We start from the raw sequence: 12,753 nt of genomic DNA, 5'->3' as shown, positions 1-12,753 counted from the left end.
GTTATTATTTATAAAATGAAAATATCTATTTGTTTCTGACGTGTTACTTTAATTTAGAAATGCATGTAAATGTATTACATTTAATCACAAAAGGTGGAGAAATATTTTGAGATTCCATAAGATATACAGTTTAGTTATGCACCAGGAAGAGATTAATTGACTGATACTTGAAGACTTCACGTATATACTGTGACCACCATCCACATCAGCAATTATTTTCTCAACAAAAGAGAATATTTGAGAGAGTCAGAAAACATAGGTCATGCATGGAACTAATTGCACAGCAAATACAGTATCTTTAATGATAATTATTACTGTGGATGTGAAGCTGATACAATTCTGTGACTCTATGACAGCAAGCTGGTGTAGAATTCCTACCCTGGCTTCACCGAGGCTGGACAGTGTAAATACTGAAAATCAATGCGGTGCATAATGACAAGTGCAATTAACGAATTAGTAATCTATAGCTGTAAATTCATAATCCCACAAAGCATCAGAGTGATTTCAAATTCAGTGAACCAATGGGCAGCATGGTGGGTCAGTGGTGAGCACTGCAGCCTCACAGCACCAGCGACTCAGGTTTGATTCCAGCCTCGGGCGAATGTGCGGAGTTTGCACATTCTCTCCGTGTCTGCGTGGGTTTCCTCCCACAGTCCAAAGATGCAGGTTAGGTGAATTGACCATGGTAAATTGCCCATAGTATTAGGTGCGTTAGTCAGAAGGAAGTAGATCTGGATGGGTTACTCTTTTGGACGTGTTGGGCCGAAGGACCGGTTTCCGTACTGTAGGGAATTAATGTAACATAAAAATTGGTTGAACACACACTGCTAGTCAGGTAAAGTGAAAATAGATGAATCTATTAAACCTCTCTGGTATCGCCAGACAAAAATAGAAATGTTAGTGCCCAATATAGCGTAAATATGCTAATGATAACTATATACAGACTATATCGATATAATCTGTGAATCAGAGGGATTTCTATGACTAATAATTTGATAGGCACTACTACCGATTTAAAAGAAAATTCAGCTTAACTTGGTTCTCTGAATTTAAAATCACCCTGATGCTTTGTGGGATTATGAATTTACAGCTATAGATTACTAGTTCATTAACTGCACTTGTCATTATAATTTGATATATGACGGAACAGATTATGTTGCAATTTAAAAGTCAAGGGCAACTAGGGTTCAGCAACAAATACTGGCAAATCAACGACGTCTACTCCCCGCGAGGATCGGTGGGGAGTTTTTGAAAGCTGGGACAAGCACCCAATACATGAATCCAGAAACTTGTTGGACTCATTTTGCTAAAGTGGGGGTTAGCCTTTCACCGTTAGTTCGATTTTTCCTTCAACCTGAAACGGTCTGCGGTTTAATATAAATGTATTCAGAAGGTCGTTGGAGCAGGGCAAGTTTTGCGTGGAGTCTGGTTGAGATAGACACCCCCAACCTTAATTTCAGGACCAAATTGTCTCACTTCGAGAGGTGTAGATCCGAAAAGGAAGGGCTCAGTTTTGAATCCTCCAGCCAACAGGTTGTGCACTGATATGTTTATAAGCTGTGAAGGAGGTGGAGAATACAACATGGTGCAGTGTTATAAAGCTAGTGCTGCCAAATAAACCTGTTGCACTATAAGCTGGTGTTGCGTGATCTTTAACTTTGTTCATCCCAGTCCAACACCAGCATCTCCAAATCAGTGTTTCAGTGAGAGGGAGAATCAGGGCTGCTCACTACCATCGTCCCACCTGTTGTATTGGCCCCGCCTGCAACCATAACCCAGCCCATAGTCACAGCTCCGCCCACTACTGTGACCTAACAATTGACCCCTCATGGACTTCAACAGTTTCCTCATTTCCCCTTCCCCCACCTCACCCTAGTTCTAAACTTCCAGCTCAGTAACTGTCTCCTTGACTTGTCCGGACTTGTCCTACCTGCCTATCTTCTTTTTCACCTCTCCACTCCACCCTCTCCTCCTTGACCTATCACCTTCATCCCCTCCCCCACTCACCCATTGTACTCTATGCTACTCTCTCCCCACCCCCACCCTCCTCTAGCTTATCTCTCCACGCTTCAGACTCACTGCCTTTATTCCTGATGAAGGGCTTTTGCCCGAAACGTCGATTTCGCTGCTCATTGGATGCTGCCTGAACTGCTGTGCTCTTCCAGAATCTGGTTTCCAGCATCTGCAGTTATTGTTTTTACCTCATCGTCTCAGCCCGTCCGCAGCAACGAGCTCACCGCTGGTGTCCCCGACACACTGCACCGAGCACAGCCAAGGCCCCTCCCATGGCACCGCCCCGCTCACGGGCAAGGCCCCGCCCACTGAACCTGGTTTCCGGAACCAATTGAGCGGTGTGCGCATGCTCAGACTGATGCTGAATGGTTTCCGGTCCAGCTGAGGCCAGGCGGAAGGGGGAAGTTGATGTCGATTAGAAGCAGAGAAGAGTAAACAGTGAGCAAGGGAGGGGAGAGGCTGAAACAATGGCGGTATCTGAAGGAATACTGAAGAAAATGGTATCAAAGGTAGAGAAGAGATAATTACAGGGAGGATTGGGAGTTGGGAGAGGGTAGGAATGGGAGGGGTATGAGTTGGGGAATGGTGGGAGTTGGGGGAGTGATTGAGGGAATATTAGAGAGTGAGCGGGGAGGGAAGCTAGCATGGGGGGACAGAGAGGGGAGTTAACTGGGGTGGAGAGTGGGCTGTGGTAAAAGGGGTGAAGGGAGGGAGATGGGAAGCATAGAGGGGCTGGGAAGGGATAGAGGGTTGGGGGAGGCTGGATGGGAGGGAGAGAGGTATGTAAGGTTATAGGGGTAGTGAATTGAGGGAGAGTGAGGGAGAGTGAGTGGGAGAGGGATTCAGATAGGGAAGTGTATGGGAGGGGATTGACATGGGTATGACAAGGATTGAAAGTGAACCTTACACACGGCAATAGAGCATAGAGAATGGCACATGATGGGACCATGAGACTGGGAGTATGAGAAGGTGGCACAGGGAAGGTGGGTGAGGGAACTCAGCAATGGAATAGGGTTACTGTTGCTTGGGTGATGGTGACGGAGGAAACAGGAGGTGGGAGCAAAAATGAGTGTACGTTTAACAGCAATATTTGATGTGAAATTGCGCTAGTTCAAGGAATGGGAAGAGAGAAAACATGGGAGGGAGAATTGGGGAATGAGAGATGTGAAAGGGAAGAGGGTAATTGGATGGAGAGAGATTGAATAAGTCAGAATGTGGTGGGAAGTGAGCGTTTTGAGGGGGCAGTGTGATTTTGAGGAAACTGCTTAGAATTAAACTTCCTTTCTTTAAAGTATAAATACAGGGATCTGACAGTGAGGGAAATTCTGAATGTTACCTCTACCTACAAAGACCTCAAGCCTGCATTGGATGCATTTGGTGAGTGATATTTAAATTTATACAAATAGCCAATACATGTTTTGAATCCGCCTATCGTGAGATGTAAACACACCTCTGAAGCAAGCAGGACTTGAATCTGGGCTGCTGGCCAAAAAGTCAGGCACATCCATTATGCCACATGAGCTCTTCAAAAGTGTTTTGCACCTGGTATTCTCAGGCAGCCTCCTATTCATGCAGCCAAAGTCTGCTTGGTTTCCAGAGCGTGTTTTCAGACTAGTCTGGCTGTAGTCAATGCAACAGCCAATGTGTATAGTTACCTTGAACAGGCATTTTGACTCCTGTGATGAATTGCTTGATTATGGCAGTAATCAATGAATAAGAGGAAGAAGCCAGGTTTGGTAATGTGATATTTTTAAAATCCATCTAGCCTTTACCCTGGGTTAGCAACAGAAATCTTGTACTTGGAGGCCAGCCACTGTTTTTTTAGCTCAGTTGTGTTTAATACTGATGCCACATTATCAAATAGCCAGTATGAGCTGATACTTAGGTAAGGGTACCAGGAGCAGCTAGAGCCTGTGGAATTGTAGCCCAAACCAGGTGTCAGCACTTTAAATGATGAAATATGGAAATCGATAAAAGTTGGTTACTACATAAGTGACAATGCCTTTGTCACCAACCTAGTAAGATGCTGGTATAAATTTGCTACACTTTCAGGTGTATTCATTACAAAGGCTTGAGTTGTGGTTAATCATCCATCTGTCCCCTTGGCATGCTGTGCCCCTATGGTATGGAGCTCTTCAGCTGCAGTTGAATGTTGCCTCAGATTCGTGGTTGCAAGCAAAGATTTGTAAGCTTCAATACTTTCTAACCAACCTGTTCAGGGATGTTATGACTCACTTCTAAAGCAGGTGAAATTTGAACCTGTGCCTCCGATCTCCGTGGTAGAGACACTACAATGCACTCCAAAATCCCTTAGACTTGTAGTTTCCTGCTCCTCGGATGCTGCCTGACCTGCTATGCTTTTCCAGTACCACTTTAATCTTGTATTTTTATAGTGCCTCAAGATGTCTCAATCTCTTTATAGCCAATGAAGTGCTGTTGAAGTGTAGTGACTGTGATTGGGAAAGAAAGGTTCTGCAATGTGAAGTAGCAGCATTTATGTTCTCTCAAGACAGAGAAATGTCATAATTGTGGATATGTTCACTGAGCTGGAAAGTTGATTTTACAGATGTTTCATCCCCTGTCCAGATGAAACCTCAGTGCTTTGGTGCCTCCTGTGAAGCGCTGGTATACTGGCTTATGGAATTTATTCAGCTCCTTTCCTGCTGCTTCCGGTTGTTCGTTGTAGTGCTCAGTATATTGGGTCTAGGTCGAAGTATTTGTTGATGGAGTCCGTGGATGAACGCCATCTCGAAACTAACAGCTAGACCTCTGTGACCACTCTAATTCATGACAGCCATAAACTGACAGCCACGCTCAGCCAACAGCCACGCTAAGCCAACAACTCACCAGAACAAAAAACCTATACTCATCATGTGCAAGACCAAGGTAATTTACACGATGCCATGCAAAGACTACACAAAACACTCTGTAGGACAAACAGCCAGACAACTAGCAATCTGCATCCATGAACACCAACTAGCCACTAAATATTGCGACCAGCTGTCCCCAGTAGCCATACACACAGATGACAAAGATCACAAATTCGACTGGAGCAACACAACAATCATAGGACAAGCTAAACAGGACAGCCAGAAAATTTCTAGAAGCATGACACTCATCCATGGACACTCTCAACAAGCGCATAGACCTCGAGCCAATATGCCGACCACTACTACGAACAACTGGAACCAGCAGGAACAGAACTGAATAAATTCGAGAAGACACAGTTGAGCAACACTTCACATGAGGCTCCATAGCACTGAAGATGTCACCTAGACATCTTGAAACGTCTGCAATTCCCAGCTTGACAAATTAATTCACAACTACAGCAACTGCCAACCGAGCTACCAATCCTTATGCAGACCTTGCATTGAAAAATGTCCCAAGGCACCCCACTATGCTAGGCTGTAATTGATAAAAGAGAGCTTATGAGATGTAACTACGGTCTTGATTAGATATACTTAGGGAGTGATTTAAAGAAGGAATTCTTATTGTGGGGCCCAGATAGCTTAATTGACATCTACCAATAATAGGGTGAGGTTCGGTGAATATGCAATAGAGCAGGGTCAGGAATGAAGACTGCCGAAGTTTATGTGGGATTTGGAACGGTTATAACATTTGCAGTATGCAATGCAGTTATAGAGAAGATGATTTAAATACAAGTTTGAGAATGTGAAATTTGGGGAATTGGGTACTTGTTCAGTGCTGAGAGGATTGTTTGTGCAAATAGGATGTGATTTGTAATTCAACTGGTCGCAAAACACACTTGTTGTTAAACCCAGTTAATAAACAAATGAGAAGAATTGATATCTCTAACTCTCTTGAAAAACTTAACAGGATAATAGTTTATTTAACTACTAAACAGCAACTGTTGCAATTTAGTAACATTCTATGAACACACCCTTGGCATAGACACATTCAATAAAATAGATTATCTCCCATGCGATTTTGGTAGCAGAAAGAGCTCCAGCTTTCTGCTGTCGTCGAGAGAGATGTAACAGTTTCCACACCCAACTTCAAGCCCCAATAACTACTGAAATCGGAACAAAATCTCTGATCCTGTGGGAACCCTACTGCACACATTCATACTGCTTCTATTCCAACATTTTTGTTCTTCTTAAAAAAAAAACCAAGGCCTCATAAGCTGTTTACTTTATTGGCTTGGAACAGACTGCTTGGTTGCTCTGTCTTCGTTTAAGAAAAAGAACAAAATACACCTTACAGTCATTGTATCATCACAGTTACTACTCTCTGCTTTCTGTCCTTGAGTGTTTCTGGAACCATTGTCCATTTAATCCAAAGGCTTCTGTTTAAGCTGCCAAGCATATTATGTGGTACTTTGTAAAGCACCTTTTGAATGTTTATTATATACATAAAACAGGACCAACACTAGTTGCATAAATCCTCTTTGTTAAATAACCAAATAGAGTAATCTTTCCCACACCATTCCATTGGCTAAGGGTAACTTTCTGATAAACAATCTGCTTTGTGTGAGATCTCTTGGTGCCATGGATCCTTGGAAAATTTCAGTAATAGGTCTTTTTAAAAAGTAAATCAGTGCTAAGAGGGAAGAAACACTTTTCCTAGTTGTACCTATTCAAATTTTAGAACAATATATCCACATATTAGATAACAGCCGGCTCGAATGGCGTGGTTTTATACAATTCACCAATTATGTTAGTGATGCGCTGGGATATATCGTTAATGTTGCATTGATATTCGCCCCATGTGCGTGTTTGTTCTCTGTCAGTATTATGTTTAGTGTCAGTGCTACTGCTTATATTTTGGGGATATAATTCAGTGCTTATCTTACTGAGTTAGAAACCCAGAGACCTGAAATACTGGTCCAGAGATGGATTCAAATCGCACCATGGCAACGGGGGTGTATTGATAAATATATCAAGAATAGAAAGCTGGTATCAGAATTGGTGACTGTAAAACTACTAATTGGTTGTAAAACTCCATCTGCTTCACAGATGTCTCAATGGCAAGTAATTTGCCATCTTTACCCAGTAAGGACCATAAACAACAGTAATCTGATTCTTAACTGTCCTCTGAAAGGCCCAGCAAACCATTGAGTAAAAGATAATTAAGGATGGACAATAAATACTGTTCTTGCCAGTGATACTCATATTCCATAAACAAGCATTATCTACTAGTCCATAGAGGTGCCAATTATTGAAAGTTCCTCCCAAGCTAGTGCTAAAATGTTTTGGTGTAGCAGCTGACCAAGGTGACTGATCATATGTACATTGTGTGTCTGTCATTGCATTATCCAATGTTTTTGAAAATCGTTCTGCTTCCAGTGTGGCTTCCTTTGCTGGTCAGAGTAACGGGGACCAAAAGCAAAACTGGTGTTCCTGGGCATCAACCTAACTAAATTCTGCATGCAAACGTGAATGAGGGCAGAAGTAGGCCATTCAGCCCATCAACTTGCTGCATCATTTAGTAAAATCATGGCTGATTTGCTAGTAACCTCAAATCCGCATTCCCTGATTTACCCCGATAAACTTTTAACCCCTTGCTTGATGAGAATCTCTCCCACTCTGCTTTAAAAATATTCAAGGGCTCTAATTCATCCAACCTTTTTAGGAAAAGTGTTTAAAAGATTTATGGTCTTTGGAGAAAATATTCCCTTAATCTCCACTTGAAATAGGTAATGCTTAATTTTTAAACAGTGATTCTCTGTTTTAGGTTTTTGCATATGAGGAAGCATCCTCTCAAAACCCCTCAGCATGTTATATGTTTCACTGATCATCTCTGCTTTTCTAAACTTCAGATGCAAGCCTAGCTTGTCTTTTCTCATAAGTCAACTCCCACAATCAAAATATTAGTCTAAATATTCTCCAAACTGCCTCCAATGTATTTACATGCTTCCTTAAATAAGGTGACCAGAAACTCTGTACATTACAGTTACCGTCTAACCAGTGCCCTGTATAATTTCTTTACTAATTGTTTCTAACATTTTCCGTATATTGGTCTGTCATCTTTTTGAACATGTGTTGGGTTTGCTAACCTCCAGTCCAATAGGATTGAGCCCGAATAGACATTTGGAAATTTTAGTTTTATTTAAATTTTGAAAATTAAAACTAGTGCATCACTACCTCACGAGCCAATTGTTTAAAGAGTCTAGGATAATGTCCATCAGGGCCTAGACAGCCTGCAGCTCTGAAAATTTAGTCAGTACTACTTCTCTTGTGATTATAAATTTCCTGAATCCTGCACTCCATTTCATTTCTTCATTTGTTACTGTTTCTGTATCCTCATGTGGAATTCAGGGAGAACTCACCATTTGGATACAGAACTGGCTCAAAGGTAGAAGACAGAGAGTGGGGTTGGAGGGTTGCTTTTCAGACTGGAGGTCTGTAAGGAGCATTGTGCCACAAGAGTCGATGCTGGTTCCACTGCTTTTCGTCATTTATGCTAATGGTTTGGAGGGGAACATCAGTCATAGTGAAGACGAAGGCAAAATAGCTTTTCAGTTCATATGTCATTTCCTTATTTTTGATTATTAATTCTTCAGTCTCATTTTTTATAGGACCAGTAGTCACTGTGTTAACTTTCATTTGTTAAATATTCGGAGAAACTCTAATTAGCTTAACATTTCTGGTTAGCTTTCACTCATACTAATATTTTTCCTTATCTTCTGACATGTCATCTATCTTTGCCCAATTATGTGTTTTTTTTTCCCTGTGGTTTGATGCTGCCTTTAATAGCCATAGTTAACCACAAACAGTGAGTCTGTTTGTTGGAATCTTTCTTACTTGTTGAAATGTATCTCATTTAGATATTCTCAAATATCCCATTAAATGTCTGCCCAGTACCTTTAATAACTTATCCTTCAATCCAATTTGTCAAATCAATTTAGTCAGCTGTGCTTTCATGTCCTGTATAATTCCCCTTTGTTAAATTTTTAACCATCGTCTCAGACCCATTCCCTATTGTGTAAAATTCTGTCTTGTTATGGTGCCTACTACCTAGGGATACCATCATGATGAGATTAATAGTAAATCCTATTGATTGCAATCACCTGTTTACTGTGGAGAAAGACATGGAAGATACAGAATGTGGGGAAATAGATGGTAACTTCTTGAAAAATCTCCACTATACAGAGGAAATGGTACTGTATGTCTTAAAATGCATAAAAATGGATAATTCGGCAGGACCTGATCAGGTGTACCCTGGAGCTCTGTGGGAAACTCGGGAACTACTCTTGGGAAAGAAGGCAGGGCAGATGACTGAGGTCTCAATGGTGGAGCACTTTGGGGCCGGCGACCATAATTCTATTAGTTTTAAAATAGTGATAGAAAAGGATATGCCAGATCTAAAAGTTGAAGTTCTAAATTGGAGAAAGGCTAATTTTGATGGTATTAAGCAAGAACTCTCAAAAGCTGATTGAGAGCAGATGTTTGCAGGTAAAGGGAAGGTTGGAAAATGGGAAGCCTTCAGAAATTAGATAACGAGAGTCCAGCGATAGTATATTCCTGTTAGGGTGAAAGGAAAGGCAGGTAGGTATAGGGAACGTTGGATGACTAAAGAAATTGAGGGTTTGGTTAAGAAATAGAAGGAAGCATATGTCAGGTGTAGACAGGACAGATTAAGTGAATCCTTAGTCTGTTATAAAGGCAGTAGGAGTATACATAAGAGGGAAATCAGGAGGGGAAAAAAGGGTGCATGACATAGCTTTTGACAAATAGAATTAAGGAGAATCAAAAGGGGTTTTACAAATACACTAAGGCCAAAAGGGTAATTGGGGAGAGAATTGCACCCCTCGAGGATCAACAAGGCGGCCTTTGTGTGGAGCCGTAGGAGATGGGGGCGATACTAAACAAGTATGTTGCATCAGTATTTACTGTAGAAAAGGACATGGGAGATATAGAATGTAGGGAAATAGATGGTGACATCTTGAAAAATGTCCATATTACAGAGGAGGAAGTGCTGGATGTCGTGAAACACATAAAAGTAGATAAATCCCCAAAACCTGATCAAGTGTACCCTAGAATTCTGTGGGAAGCTAGGGAAGTGATTGCTGGGCCTCTTGCTGAGACATTTGTATCATTGATAGTCACAAGTGAGGTGCTGGAAGACTGGAGGTTGGCTAACGTGGTGCCACTGTTTAAGAAAAGTGGGAAGGACAAGCCAGGGAACTATAGACCAGTGAGCCTGATGTCGGTGGTGGCCAAGTTGTTGGAGGGAATCCTGAGGGATAGGATGTACATGTATTTGGAAAGGCAAGGACTGATTAGGGATAGTCAGCATGGCTTCATGCATGGGAAATCATGTCTCAACTTGATTGAGTTTTTTGAAGAAGCAACAAAGAGGATTGCTGAGGGCAGAGCAGTAGACGTGATCCATATGGACTTCAGTAATGTGTTTGACAAAGTTCCCCATGGGTTAGCAAGGTTAGATCTCATGGAATACAGGGAGAACTATCCATTTGGATACAGAACTGGCTTAAAGGTACAAGACAGAGGGTGGCTGTAGAGGTTGCTTTTCAGACTGGAAGCTTGTGACCAATTGAGTGCCACAACGATGTTCAAGGTCCACTGCTTTTCGTCATTTATACAAATGATTTGGATGTGAACATAGGTATAGTTAGTAAGTTTGCAGATGATATCAAAATTGGAGATATAGTCAGCATGGCTTCATGCATGGGAAATCATGTCTCAACTTGATTGAGTTTTTTGAAGAAGCAACAAAGAGGATTGCTGAGGGCAGAGCAGTAGACGTGATCCATATGGACTTCAGTAATGTGTTTGACAAAGTTCCCCATGGGTTAGCAAGGTTAGATCTCATGGAATACAGGGAGAACTATCCATTTGGATACAGAACTGGCTTAAAGGTACAAGACAGAGGGTGGCTGTAGAGGTTGCTTTTCAGACTGGAAGCTTGTGACCAATTGAGTGCCACAACGATGTTCAAGGTCCACTGCTTTTCGTCATTTATACAAATGATTTGGATGTGAACATAGGTATAGTTAGTAAGTTTGCAGATGATATCAAAATTGGAGATATAGTGGATAGCGAAGAAAGTTACCTCAGATGACAACAGGATCTTGATCAGATGGGCCAATGGGCTGAGAAATGGCACATGGAGTTTAATTTAGGTCAATGTGAGGTGTTGCATTTTGGGAAAGCAAATCTGAGCAAGACGTAAACACTTAATGGTAAGGTCGTAAGAACAAAGAGACCTTGGCGTGCAGGTTCATTGCTCCTTGAAAGTAGAGTTGCAGGTAGATAGGATAGTGAAGAAGGTGTTTGGTATACGTTCCTTTATTGGTCAGCGTATTGAGTACAGGAATTGGGAGGTCATGTTGCGGCTGTACAGGACATTGGTTAGGCCACTGTTGGAATATTGTGTGCCTTTCCTATTGGAAAGATGTTGTGAAACTTGAAATGGTTCAGAAAAGAATTTCAAGGATGTTGCCAGGGTTGGAGGATTTGAGCTAGAGGGAGAGGTTGAATAGGCTGTGGTTGTTTTCCCTAGAGCATCGGAGGTTTATAAAATCATGAAGGGCATGGATAGGATAAATAGACAAAGTCTTTTCCCTGGGGTGGGAGAGTCCAGAACTAGAGGGCATAGGTTTAGGGTGAGAGGGAAAAGATATTAGAGACCTAAGAAGCAACAATTTCACTCAGAGGGTGGTGCATGTATGAAGTGAGCTGCCAGAGGATGTGGTGGAGGCTGGTACAATTGCAACATGTAAAAGGCATCTGGATGGGTATATGAATACAAAGGGTTTGGAGGGATATGGGCCCAGTGCTGGCAGGTGGGATTAGATTGGGTTGGGATATCTGGTCGGCATGGACGGGTTGGACCGAAGGGTCTGTTTCTGTGTTGCATATCTCTGTCTGTATAAGTGCTGACAAATGAGACTAGATTAATTTAAGATATTTGGTCAACATGGACGGGTTGGACCGAAGGGTCTGTTACATCTCTGACTAATACCAGGTCTCGGACAGCCTGCTTTCTGGTCAGCTCCATACCCTGTTGTTCTGACAATCTATCTGCAAAACATTTAATGAGCATGTTTAAACTACTTTTTGTCCATCTGACGTTTACAGTCTGCATGTAGATTAAGATTTTCCATATAATTGTGCCTTTCTGAAAAGCTCTTATTTCTTCCTTCATGTTCCACCTACTGTGTGGTTCCTATTAAGAAAGCTGTTGGAGTACAGGCTCTTTATCATTTCTCATTTCTATCCAAACTGCTTTAGTATTTGATTTCCTGAACTTGTCACTTCCGCCTCTCTTTATTGCTAATATCATCATAAACGAGCAGAGCCACTACTAGAGCATTTGCTAGTTTCCCACCTTTCCTAAGTGTCCTTCAAATTCAGGTCCCAATCTATGTTCCTCTTCAGCCATATCTCTCTAATTGCTCCCAGATTGTACTTAATTATTTCTGTTTGCGCGCTCAGTTCATCTTTTTTTTGGAATGCTACATACATTCAGATACAGAGCTTTAATTTGTTATTTTACTCTTGTTGTAATTTCTAATCTTGTATTGGTTGGTTCTTGGATTCATCCTGACACAATACATTTATCATTTTCTGCACAAATACCTTTCTTTTTGGCCTTGACTTTACTCTTTATTTACAAATCTTGTTGAATTTAATCCCTTTTCCTCACTAGTTGATGTAAAATCCGCCCTATTTCACTAGCTATGTGGTCCACAAAAACATGAGCGCACATTTCAGGTGGAGATCATCCTAATACTAAGATCCCACTTTCCCCAGA

The 12,753-nt window shown here is 41.6% G+C and overlaps 1 protein-coding gene and 1 long non-coding RNA gene across 3 annotated transcripts in view; one reads left to right on the top strand and one right to left on the bottom strand.

The window, feature by feature from the left end:
• Positions 1-28: 28 nt before the first annotated feature.
• On the bottom strand, positions 29-2,312 carry LOC140493544 (uncharacterized). The gene is made up of 2 exons (XR_011963704.1): positions 2,202-2,312; positions 29-782 (listed from the first exon to the last, which is right to left on the bottom strand). It is a non-coding gene; the product is annotated as an uncharacterized lncRNA (long non-coding RNA).
• Positions 2,313-2,354: 42 nt separating this feature from the next.
• The window catches only part of tsg101a (tumor susceptibility 101a), a 50,887-nt gene continuing 40,488 nt past the window's right edge, over positions 2,355-12,753 (top strand). Inside the window, exons 1-2 of one of the 2 annotated variants that reach the window (XM_072592090.1) lie at positions 2,355-2,522; positions 3,306-3,390. In XM_072592090.1, coding sequence (XP_072448191.1) covers positions 2,481-2,522; positions 3,306-3,390 — 127 coding nt within the window. In that variant the 5' untranslated portion in view covers positions 2,355-2,480. The remainder of the gene's footprint in view (positions 2,523-3,305; positions 3,391-12,753) is intronic. The other variant, XM_072592091.1, reaches the window with a different exon arrangement.

Source organism: Chiloscyllium punctatum, chromosome 22, assembly GCF_047496795.1.
Source record: "Chiloscyllium punctatum isolate Juve2018m chromosome 22, sChiPun1.3, whole genome shotgun sequence".
Taxonomy (NCBI): domain Eukaryota; kingdom Metazoa; phylum Chordata; class Chondrichthyes; order Orectolobiformes; family Hemiscylliidae; genus Chiloscyllium; species Chiloscyllium punctatum.
The sequence above is the reverse complement of the archived record's forward strand: the minus strand, read 5'-3'. Positions and strand labels throughout refer to the sequence as shown.